At 40.1% G+C, this 22,638-nt stretch overlaps 1 protein-coding gene and 2 pseudogenes across 1 annotated transcript; all 3 read left to right on the top strand.

The window, feature by feature from the left end:
* Vmn1r-ps129 (vomeronasal 1 receptor, pseudogene 129) lies at window positions 1,741-2,259 on the top strand (annotated as a pseudogene).
* Window positions 11,074-12,012, top strand: Vmn1r219 (vomeronasal 1 receptor 219). Its single transcript, NM_134238.1, has one exon. It carries the CDS (start codon window positions 11,074-11,076, stop codon window positions 12,010-12,012), a length of 939 nt encoding a protein of 312 aa, NP_598999.1.
* On the top strand, window positions 15,042-15,484 carry Vmn1r-ps130 (vomeronasal 1 receptor, pseudogene 130; annotated as a pseudogene).

Here is a 22,638-nt window from a genome sequence, read left to right on the forward strand (position 1 = left end):
CAAAAGATGGAAACCTGGAGACCAATGCACAACTTGCAGGCAGGTCAATAGATAATGTCCTTTCCAGGGGGCTTAATTGGTATAAGCCTCTTCCAGACAGCTCAGCTGATCTTTGCCTCTTTCCCGGTAGCTGGATTTATTTGAGAGTCATCTTTGCAGCTATGCCTCTCTTGGAGTGAATCTCAGCATCTTTGCCTGTTTATCTGGTGATGGAGTGTGAGTGTCCTATCAGTTTCAGGGACTTCAAGCTATTTTGAGTTGTTTACTTTTTGTCTTAAGGCAGGAGCTTCCCTACAGGATGGACTGGTTTGGTCTCAGAGGAAACTGCTACACAACACTACTATGATAAAACTTGAATTACAGTTAACTAAAGGAAGGGTTAAACTCAAACACTGATACTTTGATTATTGATATAATAATCCAAAATGACTTCTTTTTTTTTCTTTTTTTTATTAGATATTTTCTTTATTTACATTTCAAATGTTATCCCCTTTCCTGGTTTCTCCTCTGAAAACCCCCTACTCCCTCCCTCCTCCCCCTGCTCACCAAACCACCCACTCCTGCTTCCTGGCCCTGGCATTCCCCTATACTGGGGCATAGACTCTTCACAGATCTCCTCTCATTGATGACCTACTAGGCCATCCTCATAGATGGGAGATTTATTCTATAATTATCATTCAGATAACATCTTATAGGTATGAGATTTCAAATATCACTTGTAAAATGATTAACATTTCAAAAGTCTTTCTTTATTGCTTTATTTTATTATTTTTATTTATTTATATTTCAAATGTTGTCCACCTTCCCAGTCTTCTTTCCACAACCACCTAGTTCATCTGCCCTCCCCTTTGTCTCAAAGAGTGTGCTCCCCCACCTACCCACACATTCCTGGCTCACCCATCCAGTATCCCTGTATGCTGAAATATCAAGCCTCCACAGGACCAAAGGCCACCCTCCCATTAATGTCAGATAAGGCGATCCTCTGCTACATATGTAGGAGCAGCCATGAACCCATCCATGTATACTATTTGGCTGGTGATTTAGTCCCTGGGAAGCTCTGTGTGGTCTAGTTAGTTGATATTGCTGTTCTTTCTATGGGGTTACATTATCCTTAAGCTCCTTCAGTCCTTTCCCTAACTCTTCCATTGGGGTCCTCATGCTCAGGCCAATGGCTGGCTGTGAGTATCTGTATTTATCTCACTCAAATACTGGAAGAGCCTCTCAGAGGACAGCCATAACAGGTTCCTGTCAGCAAGCACTTCTTCACATCAGCAATAGTATCAGGGTTTGGTGTCTGCAGAATAGGGTGGATCTCAGGGTGGGATGGTCTTCTTTATTGATTTATATGGAAAGAGAAAAAATTGTAAGTAAACGCTATCTATTGGTATAAGTTTCAAGGTACATTAGATATGACATTTGGTATAGTAGATAACTTAATGATATGTCTCTCACATGTCCCTTCTCTCCTCAAATATTATAAACTCCTTGAATGGAGAAAGAAACACAGGATATTAAGTTTCTATCCAAATACGTATAGTATATATGAATCTGAAATCTCCAAGATGAGCTAAATTAACATATCCACGTCCTTCGTTTTCATATCCTGGGTGAAATGAATGCCCCTGAAATCTCAGTGAATGCCTAGTGCACACCACAGTGCACAGCACAGCACCATGTGTATACTACTACCTGAGGGCAACCTTGTACCTGTGACCAACAGCTCACCTACTACCCACCTCCATGTCCAAGAGAAGCATAATTTTGTTCTCTATCTCTGTGAGCTCAGTGGATCAGAGATGTAACTATAGTTTTTTGGTTTTGTTTTTTTTTTTTTCCTTTCAGAAAATCCTAGGAAATGTTTGTGAAAGCATGGTTTACCTAGAAAAGATGTCTCTGAACCTTTCTACCTGCTCTACCAGTCAACTCAGCATGGTCCCCACTGTCAGCATCAGTCACAGAACCACCCCTTGGAGAAAGCTTCAAACACAGACTACATGACAAGTTCTTGCCTGTTTATTTCTATTTTCAATCTCTAACTTTATAATAAGCTACAAATCTGTTGGTTTTATCACAGAAGTCAGTAGCATGATCAGATCTGGAGTTGTGATGCATAATGGATATTAAACTATGCTACTGTTACTCTTAAAGGGTTTGTGGCCCCTTGGAAGAGGCCACAGATGCAGTACAGACTACAATTTATTAAAGCTACTACCAGCATAACAATCTTTGAGCCAAACTTGTGACTGCCATGGGAAGGCAGGTGTCTTAGTCAGGGTTTCTATTCCTGCACAAACATCATGACCAAGAAGCAAGTTGGGGAGGAAAGGGTTTATTCGGCTTACACTTCCATGCTGCTGTTCATCACCAAAGGAAGTCAGGACTGGAACTCAAGCAGGTCAGGAAGCAGGAGCTGATACAGAAGCCATGGAGGGATGTTCTTTACTGGCTTGCCTTACCTGGCTTGCTCAGCTTGCTCTCTTATAGAACCCAAGACTACCAGCCCAGAGATGGTCCCACCCACAAGGGGCCTTTCCCCCTTGGTCACTAATTGAGAAAATGCCTTACAGTTGGATCTCATGGAGGCATTTCCTCAACTGAAGCTCCTTTCTCTGTGGTAACTCCAGCTGTGTCAAGTTGACACAAAACTAGCCAGTACAGCAGGTGAGGGAAGAATATTTAAAAGCAAAAATGCAAGAAGACCTTGATCATCTTCACAAGTTAGGCAAGAGCTGCTCTGCTCTGCCAAGTTGATGTAGTCAAGGCAACCCCAGAATAGTTCTTGTATATTGACATGGGGGTCACTGAGTCTAGGTACTGAGACCTTACCTTCCAAGGACTGCAGTCAAAGAAAAACTGTTAATGGGTACCATGGTAATTGCCCAGCATAAAATGAAGTTTCTTTAGTCATCACATGACTGTCTAGGCTTCTTGATTGAGTTCATTTTCTCTGAAAGTTAAAAAAAATGTAGAGATGGGAAAAGAATATCCAACAAAGAAGAGAGAAACAGTGGATAAAATGAAGAAAGGCTTTTATTAGGGATAAGGTCATATACAACCAGTGAGGACACACACAGAGATGGACCTTCTTCAAAGCAAAAGGTAACTTGGAAAGCTGAAGCCCAGTGTCTGCTTAAGAGCTGATTGTTCCAAACATCTTTGAGGGATCCTTCTCTCCTACTTTAGGCTTGGTCAGTTTGAAGAAAGAGAGGGTGGGTGATGGGCCCCCAACTGTGGTGTGAGCATGTCCTGATCTCAGCTCTAGCTTCTGAGAGCAGTCACAGGCGGGGGCCCCACCTGGCAGGAGAAAAAGCCTGCCAGGCCTTTAAGCCTTTGTCTCTGACTGGATGTGTCATTTCTCTTACTATTACCAGCCCCTCATCTGTCAGCAACTCAGTGACCGAACTTCCTCTCCTCAGTGCAATCCTTACAGACAGTGAGGTGAGGAGCTTCTCTTCTTTCCTCTCCCTTTTTCCAACCTTTCCTCTTTCCCTCAACCTTCTCCCACTTCTCCCTCACTCACTCTTCTCTTTGTGACATAGTCTCTCAGAGTCTCATGGGTTTGCACAGAGTCAGTGGTACAGTGTACTGGTTCATATGAAGCTCAATGGTTCTCTTCCTGTGAAGACATCTAAGGTATGTTCTCTAACTCCACAGCTGTACATCAGCAAACACTTCCAGTTCAGTGTTCTCATTCTCATAACCTGTTTCCTTATCTTCTCAACAAGTAAGATTCATTTCATTCTCTTACATGGGTTCTAACTGTTGGCATTGGCTATCCTATTTTGTAATGCACCTCCATTTTGGTCACACTGTGACAATTCTGATAATCAAGTTCTAAAAAAGAAGAAAATTATTTTTCTACATTGTTATGTCCCTTCTCTGTGGATCCCAATTAATCACTAACTCTGTTTAACCCAAAAACAACCAACTGCAACAAAAAGGAATTTCTCAATCTCCTTCCCACTCACCTCCCTGGGAAAACCCTAAGAAGGGACAATACTGTCCCCCTGGGCCAGATCTCTCTTCAGAGACCCAGCATGCTGCTGTGTTAATAGCGCTTCTAATAAAATTCTTACCCTCAAAAAATAATTCACCTCAGCATCACCCTTGATTCCTAAACATAAAACATTTAACTGCCTTGATACATGCATCTATAACACTAAATGATAAGATATTTTGAAAGCTTGGCTCTGTTGTGCTCAGCCCCTTTGTCCAGATTAGCAGGGAGATCAGTATGGATAAAGAATGAGGGGCACACTGACAAATGTATCAGTTACTCTTTACACACATTCCTAGATGAATTAAAAGTACATACACATGCACATATACACACAATATATGAAAAATACATATGTAAATATATGTATATATGCTAAGACATATGTAGCTAGCTATAGTTCCTAATGTCTAATAAATCAAATCATTTACTTAATTAAGGCCTTTTAAAATAAATTTGCATTGGTTTTAGAGTAATCTGTCGTAGGCCATCAAAGGCTGGTCAAGGAATCTAGAAAGCAGAATGATAGATTCTTACCCACCTTCTTCTCCAGTGTGCCCATCATGTGAGTGTGGGTCATTTGCTTGCAAAAAACAATGGAGATAACTCCATTGCCAGGAAACTAGACATAAATAAATAAAGAATTGAAAGAAAGAAAGAAAGAAAGAAAGAAAGAAAGAAAGAAAGAAAGAAAGAAAGAAAGAAAGAAAGAACGAACAACTAAGGATCATCTACATTTATTTGCCTTCAATGGGCTTCCACAGCTATCAGGTCAAGGAAGTTCCCAGCACCTCCTATTTGTCATGGGCTCTCCCAGGAGCCATGAGCATGAGACCAACAGGGAAAGGGGTGTCAGGATGTAACTGTCCTGGAGGCAGAGCAGATATTCTAAAGAGAGACATTGGTCCTCTCCTTTACACAATCAGAGTATTAATACTGAGAGGCCAAAACTACTCCACCTTGGGAGTGGTCTCCATCTTAAGAGAAACTTTGAACCCAAGGTGCACCCAAGTACCAGGAACGTCTCCATGGCTCATCCTTGGCCCATTACCCAAAGTTACTCCCTAGCTACTTCCTAGCAACAGTCAATCAAAGATTACTCTGGTTATTTCAGATGAACTTTCAGATCATTTGTTCATGGTTTTGCTTCAGAGAACCTACCTGTAGGCTTACAAGAGTCATACAATTAAATCCTTGCCAGGCTGAAACCTTCTTGAGTGCTCATTTCCTATAAAGCATTTGCCTGCTGAGAGCTCAGCTTTCACACTCCCTTTCTGTTGTGGCAGAGACAGCAGTGTTACCACAGCTCAAGCATGAATAAAGAGCTGAGTGTGATTGAATAAGAGTTGGCTCCTTGATGCTCTTTAGGGTCTCCAGAACAAGACACAACAATGCAATAAATGTGAAGAATTAACATTTGTCCAGGAGTCCGTCGCTACCCCTGAGATGGAGATAGGTTGAAGCCCTGGCACTGTCAGAGGAGAAAATTGCCTTCTCAGAGAAGCTTCACACAGATCTGAAAATATACAGATACCTTCTCTTGATTTTCTCTCTGTTATAATATTGTAACTGAAGGGCTCTAGCAGGCCTGAGCATTGCAAACATAGGCCCAAGTATGGCAAACATGGCAGCAGTAGGTTTTAAGTTTTCCACTCCTCTCTTTCTTGCTAAGCCATTACATTACATTCCTAAAGCTAGACATCAAGGCTTGTTCACTTATTTAGTCCGTTTGTTGTGCTTGACTCATTCCTGAGGTCAAACTAAGACACATGAAGGTCCAGCCATCAAAATTCATTATTTTGAGTAACCTGAATAAAATATCCAATCAGAACTCACCAACAGGTACTAGCTCATTCTAACACAGACCTCCCATTTTTATGTCTTAAAAATTAACACTTGCAAAGCTCTGTGCTGCTGTTTCTGCCTGAATCAGATTCAGCCACCTTGTCTCTTTCCCTTGCTTAATACAGGACCTCTTTGTGTTTGGTTTGTACTTTAATATTGGTATTTTGGGTATACATAATTTGAAGTGCAGAGGGGACCACCCTACCCATGAATTCCTTCAGTAACACTTCTAGAGAAAATAACTCTTTTACTCCCTGGTTTTCCCAAACCAAAAATTAACCCATTTGCTTAATCATTTTGTTTTCTAATTTCCTAAAGAAAGCAGTGGCCTTATGAAATTCTTCACAATTTCCACTTTTCATGTGTGTGCATCTTTGTGAATGAGCTTGGTGTGTGTGTGTGTGTGTGTGTGTGTGTGTGTGTGTGTGTGTGTGTGTGTGTGTGTGTGAGTGTGCATGCGTGTGCCTGCACACATACACATTTGTGCTTATCTGCAGATCTGCGACTTAGGTTGATGTCAGGAGTCCTCCACCTTCCACTTTCCTTCAGTCAAACACAGAGCACAGCAAAATGGCTCATCCTGCTACCCAGTTCTTCTTGGGAGAGCCTATCCTGGCTTCTGAGGTTGGCATTCCTGGCATTCCTGGCAGGCTGCCACCCCACCAGGCATTTACACTTAGAACAAAGCACTTTAACCACTGAGCTATCTCCCTAGCCAGGATCTTTTCATCTTAAGTGCCAGTCTTTATAAGAGGTCATCTTTGCGACAAAATGGAGGTCACCAGTGATCCCCAGAATATCCTCTGTGGATGGCCAGTTTTCTCTTCAGATCTCCCATATGGAAGCTGTATAAAGGGCTCTCTTTCTAAAATTTTACCTTTGAATGAACAAACTATTCAGATCACTACAAGTTTTAATTGATTTTTTGTTTATATTTCACAAACAAAGAAGAAACTTAGAAGTTTTCTAAACTAAATAGCACAGACCTCAGAGACCCAGACAGTTGCAATTTGGCCTTTAATCCCAGCACTCGGGGATAGAAGCAGGCAGATCTCCAAGTTGAGGCCAGCCTGATCTGCAAAGTGAGTTCCAGCATAGCAAGTGCTACCCAGAGAAACACTAACTCAAAAAAGGGGGTTGGAGGAGCAGAAAGAAAAGAAAAGAAATAGACATCAGAGAGAAGTAGTCCTTGTTGGACCAGAGAAAAAAACCGTTTTATTTTTTAAATTTCTATCTTTCCAGATATATATACTGTAAAACCTTGTTTCTCTGGACCTGAATCCCCCCATTCAATAGAGGGTATAGAGATCCTTGTTTCCTCACAAGCTCTCATTTCATTTACAGCAGACGTATTTTCAGGTTCTTTCATGTGTCAGCTGGACATCTGTATGGAGACACCATCCATCAGGACACAGAGGAAGAACAGCCATTCATCTGTCAAGGAAACTCAGTGGCGCTTCTCTTCAAGAACAAAATAATGATGTCATCACTTCTAACCTCATGCACACACATTTATTTACATCACTAGAATGAAAATTATCTGAGCACACTTGGGCACACATAAGTTTCAGAAGTATCCTTAATACATTTTATAGTAAGTAAGCACTGTTTTTGGAATAATAACAAGGTTGGGAGGCATTGATATTTCAATTGTATGGTATTTACTGGGAAGGAATAAAATAATTAATTATAGCAAGGGCCCTCACTACTGAAAGGTACAAGTAGAAAAAGAACACTAAATTTATCCTGGTCCACGTATGGAACTTGCTCAGGAAGCAGAATCCCAGGGACCTGAAAATCAGTCATTCTACTTCTCTAAATGGAAAATTCCTGATGTCAACTTCAGTCTCAAGGTATATGAGAAAGAGAAACAAGTGACTTCGTGTGTATGTAACAGAAGTCGGTCCCCAGCCAGGCCACAGGCTGGCACGTTGGGAAGATAAAAACATGTCAGGAGACTCAGGAAGCTCAGTACACAGAACTTGGTTAGTGGCTCATTTTCTCACCTCACATCCTTTCTCTCAAAACAATTAAACCCTAATCAAACTGGAAATAAGTTCTGAGCAAAACAGATGCCGTAACTGTGGGAGAGAGGGAAGCTGTACTTCAGGGACTGAGGCTCTGCAGTGGCCTCCCTTCCCCCTGACACTGTGACAACATGAAACCTGAAGTCTGCAGTACCTGATGGCAACCAAGAGCCCCACAGATCCAGACACTACAAATATGACCTGACAAGTGTCACCTTCCCAGAGCTGCCCCAGAGCCTGTCTGCAGCACAGAGGTCCAGGTGAGAACATGGAGGTAAGACCTTAGATCCCTTCAGCTCTGTCATGTAGAGATACCTTAAAATTGAACTCTATCTCTGATTAAACCAGAGAGAGATTGAGAGGCTCTGTGAGCCTTGGTCCTCCACATTCTTTCTGACCTTGACAAGGCTCATCCCTGGGTTCAGAAAGATCAAAAGAGACAAGTTCCTGGAGATACAGAAATGAGACTGAAATGCTGAGGCATGGCTCTCCTTTCTCAGGCTGGAGTCATGACAGAGCTCTGGGTGGGTCTTTGGCTGAGATTACCTCCTTACCTTTTTTAAAGGATTCAGTAAGATAAAGATTTTCATATGTCTATCAAGCAATGGAGACAAACATGACACACTCCTATAAGAATAGCATTAGAGAGACTGAGGCATGATCACTGTTCAAGGCTAGACTGGTTAACACATGGAGACTCTATCTCAAAGATGATGACAAAAAAAATCTTATTAATCTTGTATTTGCTAGCATTGTAACACTTACCATGTAACTGATATTTGTAAAGTTGTACTTTTCACTTCTGATGCATTTCCACTTTTGAAAAACAGGCATGCTTTCTTTTACAATAGCATTATAACTCCTAAGTTCATAGTTTTCCTTTTATACCTATCCTTAAAGACTCTCAATTACATCACATAATATTATATACATTTACCTAAACTATAGTCATTGTATGCCTGATGGACATAGAGAAGTATAAGCCAAATGTAATAGTGATTATCACCATCTTGAAAATTCCTGCTATAAAGATCCAGGCTGTAAACTAGTATATCCTGAAACAGCTTATCTTAACTTTTTCCCAGTGCTAAGCATCGAACAGAAATCCTCTCTTTTTTCTTTTGCTTCCTTACTTGTTTGCTTACATGTTTTTAGAAAAACAGGATGGAAGGACATAGCCTGCCTAAGGCTCTTGGAGAGTTAAACCACTCATGGTATCATCCATCTATCTAAAGATAAGTCTATCCTGCCTTTTACTTTAATTTCCTATAGCAGTTCCCAAGACAATGTGAAAGATAAGTCTCTGACAGTCCACTTCAGTGGAAAGAAATTACATATTGGAAGATCAGAATATTTTCTCAAACATGATTTAAAGTTTGGAAAAAGTAAAAGCAAACATTAAACGAGCACGAAAATATTGATACTTTCCATCAGAAGATAGGTTCTATTATCACAGGGATTTTGACAGATTCACCTGTCTTACTAAATGCTAAATATTTATACTAAGTATATTAATGAGTGTTGATATGCTTGGTATTGATATATAAGGCATATTTCATTATGTGCACATATGTAAGGTAGTATTGTGATTTCTAGGATACACTGATACGTGTGATAATTTCATCTTTATTAGAGGAACACTTGAAAGGCAGTAAATGACATTTCTAATGTCATGAGGACACCTAAACCCAAATATAGCATCAAGACTAGATCATGAGAGTCACATTTTAGATCAACAAGACATAGACATTGAAAGGAATCCTGTGAGTGTAACAAAACATAGAACAGGAAACAGAGGCATTCCAAGTACTGAGAATACACACAGACCCATAGAGACCATGAAATATCCAGATGTCTCTTATTTTAGAAAAGGTGTCCAATGCTTGCCATAAACCCCTAAGTGATGATAATGGAGCTCCCGAACATGAAGAATGACATCCTGCAGAGGTCTAAGTTCTGAAGTCAGCTCAGACATAACAAACATGCATAACAAAGCAACCTACCTGACAAACAGGTGGAAAAAAAAAAAAACAGAAGCAGGCTGTTAAACAAACTGACAGATATGCTGCTCCCAAGGCCCCACAGACACAAATGCCGCCATGATCACTTAGGAGCGTCCCTGCTCACAACTGTGTGCCCCAACCTACTGTGCTGCATAAAGCCATATTGAGAATCACCTCATAAACTACACTCATCAAATGGCAACAGCTAACACCTCTTGAATCCCCTTCTCCCATCCCCCTTATCAGCAACAGTTGGTCCATGGCTGTTCCCTGCTTCCTTGGGTGCCCTGAGGTCATTCCTTGGGATCACAGATGCCTTGAATCTTCCACTGGGATCATAGCTTTCTGATAATCATCATCCAAGGAAGTACCACAGGTTCTTTCCCAGGCTGTCTTTGAAAGGTCTTCAGTTCATTTTCCATCTCTGAAATGGTAGCTCGATCAGATGCCCTCTTCTGTCATGCAAAAAGATGCAGAAAAACAGAGCTCTCATATACACACATAAATAAATCTTTTAAAATGTGTAGAGATTGAAGATTTGAAGTCAAATGCAAATCTAGAAATTGTTATACCAATCAAGATGCAAGTAGGAAATAAATATTCACAAAAAAAGGAGATAGTATGAAAGGTATGACTAACTCTGACATGTGTTACAGGTGTGGAGCAGCAGGGTTTCCCAGTGTCTGTGTGTGATGTGGGGAGGGAGAACAGGTTCAGCGTGAGCCTCGGGCTTTGGGAATTGAGTAGAGAAATATGATGAAATACAATGAGAAAGAGAAGAAGAAATTTTGGTTGGGGAAACTTGGAGTTCAATTCAACTATGCTGAGAGTTAACAAGGACACTTTATATTCACACAGACACACAAAGACACACACAGACACAGACACATACACACACACACACATTTGAACAAGTCATTTTGCTAGTGTAGAGCTAAAAACTAAAAATCTTCTTTAAAAGTTTAGATTTGAATAACCATCACCAAACTCACCTGTCAGAGCACACACAGCATCCCAGAGTTCACAGGGAAAGGAGGAGCTTCTGGGACCTCATCTGCAACATTACATGTGTCCATGGCTGCTTCATAATAAAATGCTATTATGCAAAATGTGTTTTTCAGATCCATGTCTGGCATTACTAATACCTTCTTGAAAATGTGTTTGCATCCTCAAAACAAGTTTTTCTACCTAGACAGTAAAAATGGTTTTGCAATTTATTAAGGAAATATTTTTTTTCTTCATGACTATGGTTGGCATTCTGGGGAACATGTCTGTTTCTGTGCATTATATGTTCAGTTGGTGGGGAAGCCCTGAGAAGAAACCCATACACCTTATTCTCACTCACTTGACTTTTACAAACATCATACTTCTGCTTGCAAAAGGATTGCAAAAGACAATAACAGTTTTTAGGTTGAGAAACTTCCTGGATGACATAGGCTGCAAGATCATTGTTTACCTGGAGAGGGTGGCCCGGGGCCTCTCCATCTGCACCAGCAGTTTCCTCACTGTGGTCCAGGCCATCATCATCAGTCCCAGAGCATCTGGGTGGAGCAGACTCAGGCCAAAGTCTGCATGGCACATCCTTCCATTCTTCTCATTCTTTTGGATATTCAATGGTTTAATAAGTGTGAACCTAATCCATTCGATTAGAAGTATAGGTATGAATACATCACAGCATAAGAATAGTGACAACTATTGTTATATGACACTAGAAAGTCAGGAAATCAAATGGATTGTTCTCCCTCTCATGGTCCTGAGAGATGCAGTGTTTCAGGGTGCCATGGGAGGGGCCAGTGGCTACATGGTATTTCTTCTCCACAAGCACCACCAGCAAGTCCTCTACTTTCAGAACTCCAAGCTTCTCTACAGAACTCCCCCTGAGCTGAGAGCTGCTCAAAGTGTCCTCCTTCTGATGCTCTGTTTTGTTTTCTTCTACTGGACAGACTGTGCCTTTTCTCTGTTTCTAAGTCTCTCTTTAGGGGACTATTTGTTGATGGTAAGTATTCATGAATCTGTGACCCTTGGTTATGCAGTTTCCAGCCCCCTCCTGCTGATTCACAGGGATGGACTTTTGACTGAATGTTGCCATTCTCAATGGGAGACATTGAGAAACTGTCTCTCTCTACTATATTTTCAATAAGGGTGAAAGAACTCTGGGTTCTGCAGCATGTGGTTAAGAAAAAAGTCCCACACTGCAGCTTAATTGTGTGTTTATTCTTAGGAAATAATCTTGATGACTTACAGCCTTGAGCTAAGAAAGATCATAGCTAATTACACCCATTCTTTTGAAGGGACTTTTATATTTGCATATATGTACTGTTTATGAAGAGTTTGCCTGTACTTAGGACAGTTTAGCATATGCATGCCTGAGGTCTGTGGAGGAGGGAGAGATCATCAAATTCTGTTACTGACTGAAGTAAGATAGAGGGTTCTGAACCAAAATATGATTCCTAGAAATTGAATCTTGAACTGCTAAATGCCAGCCAGTGCTCTTAATGACTGAGGTATCACTCCAGCCCCAAGAAATAAGGTTGAATTACAATTTGTAAAACTGGTTTTATTAACACCATGACTGGAAGCATACAAATGGAATTGGTAAATTTTTTCAAAATCCATAGCGGTTTTATCATGATGTTCCAAGAATCTTTTATTTATACTGACACTGTCCTTGCTAAATGTTAGCACCACGAGGCTACTTTGTGCTTACTCAAGAGTTTGTAAGAATCCATGCATGGAAAAGATTTTATAGAATTGCAAATGTACATATGTACCATGTAGTTCGTCAACAGAGGCCCAATGCACCAGCCACAGAGCATACATGCCCTGAAACATCTCAATAATGTTGTACTCATGAGTGTTCTCTGCAGGAACAGACTGGAGATACAGCACAAAGCAACATTTCAGTTTATCTGTCTGTAGTTTCTAGGTTCTCCTTTTCAAAATGAATCAAGGAGTGTGACTGAAGCTGACCAAGGCTGCTTTGCAGCTGCCCTTTGGTACCGCCTGAGTGCCCTCCGCAGCACCGTTAGAGATAGGTTTATACAATTACAAATATATATATATATATATATCATACCTGACTGAAGCTGAAACTCTTATAACATTTTGGTTACATCATGGCTCTACTTTACAATGATTAATAAGTATTTATTTTTTATTGGTTGCACTGTATATACAAACTATTTAAGTGGTGTGTATTGTATTGTGCTTAACTTACTAATTAGCTTGATTTTTCCAGTATGAAGATTTAATTTTATTTATGAATATGTAGACACATATGGAATGTATGTGTGAATGTTTGCCAAATTTGTACAGGTACCCATACAGGCCTGAAGAGAGTTTTAGGTACCAAGGAACTAGAGCTATAGGCTATCCTGAGTCCTATGATGTGGATTTTGAATAAGGAAGCAGAGGTCTCTGAGAGAGGAGCAGGTCTTTTCACCACCACCCCCCTTTGTCTTTCTGATGAAAATGTTCTCTGTAGGTAACATCCATTGCTCAAGTTATTCTCACAGCTCTTATGGTAAAGCCCTGTTCTAAGTGTCTGACATAAAGAACCAGACAAACCAACACCTTCTAAATCAGTTTGTGTAATTTGACTCAAAAGAAAGTGATGTAAGAACATGGAGAAAGCATGAAGAAAGGCGTGTTTAATCTGAGTGATGGAGAGGTTGTTCAACATTAAGAATGGACAGAGGACGTGAGAGATGACTCAGAGAGTAAAATCACCTGCTGACACCCAGACAGCCTGATCTGTCTCTGAAGAAGAAAACTGACCCCCACATGCTGTCATCTGACCTCCACATGTGTGCTGAGATACACCCATGAACACAGGCAGGGACATACCAAATAAACTTTAAATTTATTTAAAAATTAAAAAATGATAGACAGAAATGTGTAATTGTTGAGAGAGCTTGACCTGAGAGGCACATAGAGTTGCTATTTTTTAATTTCTCTCTGAAAGTCAGAGTAGATTGGAAAAAACAAAATATTAATCAGAACATAAGTTAAAATTTTAACACATAATGAAATGGTTACAAATTAAATAAGTAAGGGAAAGTAAAGGCAACGAGGGGAAAAATCAGTTATGCCATTCAGTTAACTCATAAGAGATTTGGCAATCAGATTAGTATAAATATCACCTCAAGCCTTATCATTTCTTTAGGCTGGACACACTGCATGTCACTAGGATGGATTAGTGGAATAGTATATTAAATGAAATAAATCATCTGCATTCAGACAAATCTTTAGTAAATCACACAACAGTACCAATGAATAGAATCTAAATAAAGAAGAGAATAGAGCCTTCAGTCTTTTGTATACAGCTATGCAGCCTACAGCCCTCAGAAAATGCTAGGCTTGAGTCCCTCTTCACCCAGGTATCTTTGAACTACTGGGCACTAGCTGCATTTGGAGAGTTTGACAGGAAAGTACACTTGGGAGAGTGTTAGAAGGCTCTTTTTTTTTTCTTGGAGGGGCAAGGGGATATTTATATCCCAGGGAGAATGACTGGTTGGATCCATATGGTGGCATGTTATTGGTTGGGGCAAAAACACAGAATGTGCTTCATTTGCATACTCAGGATCAGCAGGGGCCAAGGGGAGGAACCTTGGGGATCTTATAGAAAAGAAAGGAAGTCCACCACAAGGTGTTTCATAGGTCACATAAACATGCGCCAGTCCTTGTATGCTTGGAGATGCATGAGTTTATCTGTTGCTACATGCACTAGAAAGGTCCATACCTAAGGAAGCCTATCTGCTGGAGTCTGTTGGTGCCACAGAGAAACAGTCAAACTCCTGTTCTAAGGATAAGAAAATCTGGGATTTTAGGCATGTTTCAACCCCTTCCTATTGTGGATCCTGCTAATGGCTGGTTCCTCATATAATCAGAAGTATGAAGCTGTGGGTACATAGAGCTTGCCAGCTTTCATCTTCAAAATTTCCCTATCATGTCACTACTCCTAGGATAACATAACAAACATCTGTTCACTCAAGTTAGGTTTAAAAATGTGCAAAGAAATTATTCCCTCTGAGTTGAGGTGAGTGAACAAATTTACTATAAATTCGGAGCTTTGGCCTTGTTGGAGTTTTCAGGCTTGAAGGTTTCAAAAGCCTCCCCATTCCACCAGAAAATCAGCATGAAAATGTCACGCTGAGTAAGATTGCTCAATACAGTTACTCTCTACAAGAGAGCCAGAAGGACAAACACTCTTTCCTCAGTCTCAGGATCCTACTTGATACTGTAGCAGCGAGCAATGGGAGGGGCAGTGGCTACATGGTATTTCTTCTCCACAAGTACTACCAACATGTCCTCTACCTCCAAGCTTCTCTACAGAACTCCCCTTGAGCTGAGAGCTGCTTGTTGCCCTCCTCCTGGTGTGTTTTCTTTTCTTGTATGGATAGATTGTGGGTTTTTGCGTACATTTAAGTTTCTCCTTAGCAAACAATTCCTTGATGCTAAACATTTGAGTATTTCTGACCCTTGGTCATGCAATTCTTAGGCCTCTCGTGCTGATTCACTGAAGTGGACATCACGGTGAATGTTGCCATGTACACTGGGGGATCAAGGCTTTGAGAAGTCTCATTTATCACTTTGCTAATAAATCTGTTTGAAAGATCTCTGAGTTCTGTGTGAAACCAAATCTCATCCCTGTAGCTTAGGCAGATGACTGCCTTTCAGACATCAATGCTGGTAAACTGAAGCTCTGAGGAGACCTAAACTTCACTGTCTCTTAAAGTGACAGGGACACCTCGATCTCCACTCTGCCCTCATGAAGTGATTTAATTGTCCATCTAGAAGATTGTTTTTACAAGCATTAAGGTACAGGAATCATTTGACAAATTTCATCAAGATGAGAATTTGTTGGGTCTCTTTCCCTAGATTTCCTTTTCTAAGGCATCATCATACAGAACTACTTGATTTTTGAGACTAACAGGAAAATTTTGTACATGGCAGTGCTCAATATTTCGTAGAGATGAACTGTAATGGCAAGGTGGGAGGTTTGACTAATTTATAATGTCTAGAATGAAGAGTCCTATGCAGCAGTGCACTGGAGCCACTATAACAGCTGCTGCTCTTTTTACTCAGGCCAGGGAGGGAAAGGACACATGACCCCAAATGACCTTTGGACCATGGTGTACACACACTTATTTTCTACAGTCTCCAATGGTATCTGAGCATTTCCTCTCACATCAGTGGGACCTTTAATCTTGATTGTTTCTTTCTTTCTGGTACTCCTAAGCATCATCATTATCATTGTCATAGTCATCATCCTTAATATTGAGACAGGCTTATTCTGTGTATCTGTAGATACTCATTATGTAAAACAACATGGCCTGGAAATCAGAGATCCATCTGCCCCTGCATCCTGAAATAGCTGCGATTAAGTACATGAGCCACTGTGGTTTTGAAAGAGAAGCACTGTTGCCTTCTTTGTTTTGAGTCATTTTTCTTTTCACTTTTCTTTCTTTCTCTTTCCCAACTTAGAATAAGAACAAAATGTATTATGACAAAAATCAAGTGAAAAAATGACACAGGAACACACAGTAATACTGATGGGTACTTTTTAAAAATGATTCGTTTTTTCTTTTTTTATTAAACTAATAAAATTTATTTTAAAATATACAACTCAATATTGACATTTTTAAGTCATCAAAATAATTTATAACAGTTAAATGCCTCTTAAGTATACATAATGTCTTCTGAAGCTAAAAGTAATATACACTAAACCACATTTTAAAAAATCTATTTGGAACATTAAACATGATAGAAGTAGAAGAAATTCTCTTATGAAGTCCTCTATGAAAGGAAATTGTGAAACGTTCCTGCTTAGATAGAAACCATTTCATTTCCAAGGGAAAATAAACAGTGTAACTATGACTTCATAGAATGAATTCGGTAATGTTCCTTCTGTTTCTATTTTGTGGAATAGTTTGAAGAGTATTGGTATCAGACCTTTTTGAAGGTCTGATAGAATTCTGCACTAAACCCATCTAGTCCTGGACTTTTTTTGGTTGGGAGACTGTTAATGACTGCTTCTACTTCTTTAGGGGTTATGGGCCTGTTTAGATGTTTTTTTCTGATCCTGATTTAACTTAGGTACCTGATATCTGTCTAGAACACTGTCCATTTGATCCAGATTACCCAGTTTTATTTAATATAGGCTTTTGTAGTAGAATGATTAATTTTTTGAATTTCCACAGTTTCTGTTGTTAAATTGCCCTTTTCATTTCTGATTTTGTTAATTTGGATACTGTCTCTGTGCCCACTGATTAGTATGGCTAAGGGTCTATCTATCCTGTTGATTTTCTCAAAGAACCAGCTCCTGGTTTTATTGATTCTTTGTATAGAACTTTTTTGTTTCTACTGGGTTGTTTTCAGCCCTGAGTTTGATTATTTCCTGCCATCTAATCCTCTTGGGTGTATTTATTTCTTTTTGTTCTAGAGCTTTCAGGTGTGTTGTTAAACTGCTAGTGTATGCTCTCTCCATTTTCTTTTTGGAGGCACTAAGACCTGAGTTTTCTTTCCTCTTAGCATTGTTTTCATTGTGTCCCATACATTTGGGTATGTTGTGCTTTCATTTCCATTAAATTCTTAAAAGTCTTTCATTTCTTTCTTTAATTCTTCCTGGACCAAGTCATCATTGAATAGGGTATTGTTCCGCTTCAAGGTGTATGTGAGCTTTCTGTTGTTTTTGAAGACCAGCCTTATTCCATGGTGATCTGATAGGATGATGGAATTATTTCAATCTTCTTGAATCTGTTGAGGCCTGTTTTATGACTGGTTATATGGTGTTTTTTGAAGAAGGTACCATGAGATGCTGAGAAGAAGATATAGTCTTTTGTTTTAGCATGAAATGTTCTATAGATATTTGTTAAATCCATTTTGTCAATAACTTCTGTTAGTTTCACTGTGTCTCTATTTAGTTTGTGTTTCCATGACCTATCCATTGATGAGTGTGGGGTGTTGAAGTCTCCCAGTTTTATTGTGTGAAGAGTAATGTGTGCTTTGAACTTTAGTAAATTTTCTTTTATGGATGTTGGTGCCCTTGCATTTGGAGCTTTGATGTTCAGAATTGGGAGTTATTCTTGGTAGACTTTTCCTTCGATTAGTATGAAGTATTCTTCCTTATTTTTTTTGATAACTTTTGGTTGAAAATTGATTTTACTTCATATTAGAATGGCTACTCCAGCTTGTTTCTTGGGACCATTTACTTGGCAAATGTTTTCAGGCCTTTACTCTGAGGTATTGCCTGTCTTTGACACTGAGGTACATTTTCTGTATGCAGCAAAATGCTGGGTCCTGTTTACATATCCAGTCTGTTAGTCTATGTCTTTTTATTGGGGAGCTGGGTCTATTGATGTTAAGAGATATTAAGGAATAGCGATTGTTGCTTCCTGTTATTTTTATGTTTGTGCCGCTATCTTCTTTTGGGTTTGTTGAAAGAAGATTACTTTCTTGCTTTTTCTAGGGTATAGTTACCTCCTTGCATTGGTGTTTGACATCTATTATCCTTTGTGGAGCTGGATTTAGGGAAACATACTGTGTAAATTTGTTTTTGTAATGGAATATCTTTGTTTCACCATCTATGGTAATTGAGAATTTTGTTGGGTATAGTATCCTGGCCTGGCATTTTTGTTCTACTAGGAACATCTGCAAAAGACCCTCTAACTTTCATAGTCTCTGGTGAGAAGTCTGGTGTAATTCAGATATGCCTACCTGTTGCGGCCGCCAGCAGCTCGCAACGTGAACGGTTCGACTGAGAAGGCCGCTCGAGCTGTAAGAGAGGAATCTAGACGGGGCGGAAGAAAAAATGTAGCCAAGACAGTTACTCTGATCAAGGCTCAAATTTTATTGTTGCGACACTAGTTATGAAGGAAGGGGGAGGGGACCCGATTCCCGCCGAATAATCTCGGGTCCAGTAGAAAGGTGCACGTGTGTGGCTCCTCAGGTTCCAGCAGTGGGCGTGGCAGAACGAATGAGCAGGAAGCTCCACCCCGAGCAAGCAGGTTTCAGGCTAGGGGAGGGGAGACTACATCTCCTCCCTATTATTAACAAAAAAAAAGAAAAAGCTGGCCTGAGGGGGGAAAATTATCTATGCTCAATAGTTCTGCCTGGAATCTAGGGCTAAAGAAAAAACTTGCTTCACTGGGATTCTTTAACTTTTCTTATGGTAAACTGTATCTGGCTTAAGACTGTCCTTTCTAGTAAACAACTAACTGAAAGGCCTGGAGCTGCAGACTCTGACTTTATAATGCTAATTAGTACTTGGTAGGTAACTTTCTAGTTGAATTTTAAGTAGGGCGTTGGAACTCTGGCTAAGTTTGACTGAATGATGTGAAAATAGCACTAAGTTGATATTCCTCCGCATTTTTGGAAGATAGGTGGGAAACAGGGAGAAGGAGTGACCGGCTCTTGTAGTACAAGGCCAATTGGCTTTTTTATTTGGGTGGGAGGCAGTGAAGGGCTTGCCCTTTCAATAGTACGTCTCCAATCTCTCTCCCCCCTATTAATTAAGTTAAATAAGGCAACGCTTAACTGAGGTGATCAAATGATTTTCTCATCCGTAGATGAGTGGGCTTTTAACCTTGGCTTGGGTGGACATGGACCCGATTCCTCCCGTGGGTAAAACCCACACATGTGGCTCTTGGTACCTTTTGGGGAGGCGAGGTAGAGCCGGAGAATATTTTTTATTTTTAACCAAAATTTGGTACCAACCTCTTTCAAACCGGGTTTATCTCACAGGAAACTCAGAAATGGTCAAGCCGGACCTTCCCTTGCAGTAAGTATCTCTGCACCAAGCGGTGCCCATACTGAATTTGTACAATCACAAACCAGTATGCACAGTTCTGAGTGCTGTGCAGCTCCTAAAGGAGAATTATCAACCTCAGAATTAGCAAAGCCTAAGCAAGAATTATGTCGTTAGTAACACCACGATTTGTGGCTAAAATAGGAGCTGGAAGTCGTTTCTCCTCATCCCTGTTTTTTCCACAGCCTATTGAGCTAAGGACACCTTGCAGTAACAGCAAGGCTGAAAAGCCAGAGGTCAGCTAAGGGGCTAAGTCTGTCTATCAAAATAAAAACCAATCTTTATTAATATAGAAATATCTACTTTTCTAGCCCTCTTGGTAAACCTAATTTTTAACTCAGACTGAAAACCACGTGCTGGAAATGTCCTGAGACTGGGGGTAACAGCTGCCACCTGTGTGCTCTAGGGGGGCGGGGATGCACATCCACTGGTCCGCCTCGGGAATGTTGACTTACCTGCTTGAAAGACAAAATCTTGAAAGACAGTGAGAAAGTAGGAAAGCAGAACTTCTTTCGGGGAAGTCTAGGTACTTTATTCAAATGCAAATTGTAAAGCTGAGGCTAGTCTCCGGCCTCCTGTCGGGAGCTGGTTTAGAGAGTAGCTGGAGAACAGCTTTGAGAGCTGTTGCTCTCAGCTGAATTTTAAGCACAAAAGGAATTTTAGTCTTTAGAATGATACTTACCAGAAGAGTCAGAATCTGTGTTCATCTGACGAATTAATCTCTCTGGCAGCCACCGTGCTCCATCTTCATCTCGTGAAAAAACACAAACTGAGCCCCTACCCCAAATTAGAACTGGATCTGGACCCTTCCATTCATTAGTCAGGGGGTCCTTCCATTTTACCAATGCATAAGAATTAGAAGTAACTGGATGCCAGTGGCGATCCGCTGCAGACTGGCCCTTGATATCGGTGTGCAAGAAATTTAGGACAAATAAAGTGAAGGCAAGGTGGGCCTTTGGTGACCTTGGGGGATATAGCTGACCCTCTTTTGTCTTAAAAAGCCAATTCTTTAAGGTGCGATGAGCACGTTCAACTATTCCTTGTCCCATGGGGTTGTAAGGAATTCCAGTTTTATGTTTAATACCGAATTCTTTACAGAATGAAATAAAGTTTTTACTGGAATAAGATGGCCCATTGTCTGTCTTAATAAGTTTAGGCAATCCCATGGCATTAAATGCTTGTAGGCAATGATCAATTACGTTTTTTGAAGCTTCTCCTGTATGCAGAGAAGCAAAAAGAAATCCTGAACAAGTATCAATGCAGACATGTATATATTTTAGTTTTCCAAATTCTGTATAATGGGTTATATCCATTTGCCAAATATGATTAGGCATAAGGCCTCTAGGATTAACTCCTAGATGCGGCACTGGAGATAAAGTAATACATTTAGGACATTGTTTTACGATCATTCTCGCTTGCTCCTTTGTGATCTTATGTCGGAGTCTTAGGGTATGGCTAGAAAGATGAAACCTTTCGTGATCACGTTGGGCCAAAGCAACCCGATCTGAGACTAAGGCTTCTCCTATTAGAGCTCTGTCAATGCGATCATTACCCTCTGCCAGAGGTCCAGGAAGACCAGAGTGAGACCGTATGTGGCCAATATAAAACGGATTTTTCCGGGCGAGAATGATGTTTTGTAATTCTGAAAATAAAGATCCTGACGGCGTATTGAAGTTAAACGTACCACAGGTTTCCAATAAGGGCACTGACTGAGCAACATATAAACTGTCAGTAAAAATATTAAAAGCCTCATGCACAGACTGAAAAACCTTTAGTACTGCTGTTAATTCGGCGAGCTGAGCCGAGAGACCAGGAGTCTCTACGATAACCTGTTGATTACTAATAAGATATCCAGCTCGCCCTTTAGAGGAGCCATCAGTAAAAATCAATAGAGCATTATTTAAAGGCTGTAAGGAAGTCATCTTAGGAAATATCATATCATGCACATTTAAGAATTTTATCAACCTATCTTGGGGGTAGTGGCTATCTAGAGTTTCTTCAAACCCTAATTGCGCAAGCAACCAATCTGTACTATGCTGTTTCAGCCAAGTGTCCTGACTCACGTTGTAAGGCTGGACAATGATATCTGGCTCCTTTCCAAAATAAGTCAATGCCTGCCTTATTCCAGTGATAATCATCTGAGCCACTGCTTCGTGATATGGCAAGATATTACGTTTGGGAGAAATCCTCGAATGTATCCACATTATAGGAAATTTTTGCCATAGCAATCCCGTAGGCACATGAGTCGTATTAAAAATTAACAGGTGCAGCGGCAGGGAGTAATCTATGTAAGTGACAAACTGTTTTTTAATAGCCTTTTCCACTAGCTGTAAGGCCAGTAATCTTTCTGAGGTTAGGGATCTAGGGGAAGTGGAGGATGTGCTCTGAATTAACTTGCTAGGTAATTTAGAATATAGGAATCTCTAACATTGGACTGAATATTAGACCAGTCTAAGATTGAGTTAGAAGAGCTGGTCACACTGAAGAAAAGAGAAAAATCATTATGACTCTATTAAATGACTAATTTTACTAAGTCTGAATATACAGTCTCTGATGTACTATTGCCATAAAGTTAAAAGGCTAGAAGCTAGTCTAAACTGGAAAAATGACAAGTAAGGATGGATCTAAAACATGAATTTAATTTAGTTTTTTACTCAATTCAATCAGGACATGAGTCAACTTACCTACCAGCTCGTCACACGAATTTACTAATATGCTTCTGCAGCGTTCTGTGGAGAAAACCTGTTTTTCCCTTTTCTAATAAGGTAGTTGTTTTAGGATTAATCTATAAGCCAATAAGTAGATCCCTTTAAGATACTATAAAGCCTTTATTAAACTCTTTGACATTAAAATATTAAATTTTGAAAATAAAGGTAAGACTTAAATAGTGTGCATGGGAATGCACTAAATAGTATGCACGGAGATACAATTTCTTTCTTTTTTGTCTTTTAAGAAGTT

This window comes from Mus musculus, chromosome 13, assembly GCF_000001635.26.
Source record: "Mus musculus strain C57BL/6J chromosome 13, GRCm38.p6 C57BL/6J".
Lineage (NCBI taxonomy): Eukaryota > Metazoa > Chordata > Mammalia > Rodentia > Muridae > Mus > Mus musculus.

Coding starts and splice junctions, on each gene's coding strand:
- Vmn1r219 (NM_134238.1), top strand. CDS start 11,074: ATGGTTTTGCAATTTATTAAGGAAATATTTTTTTTCTTCATGACTATG.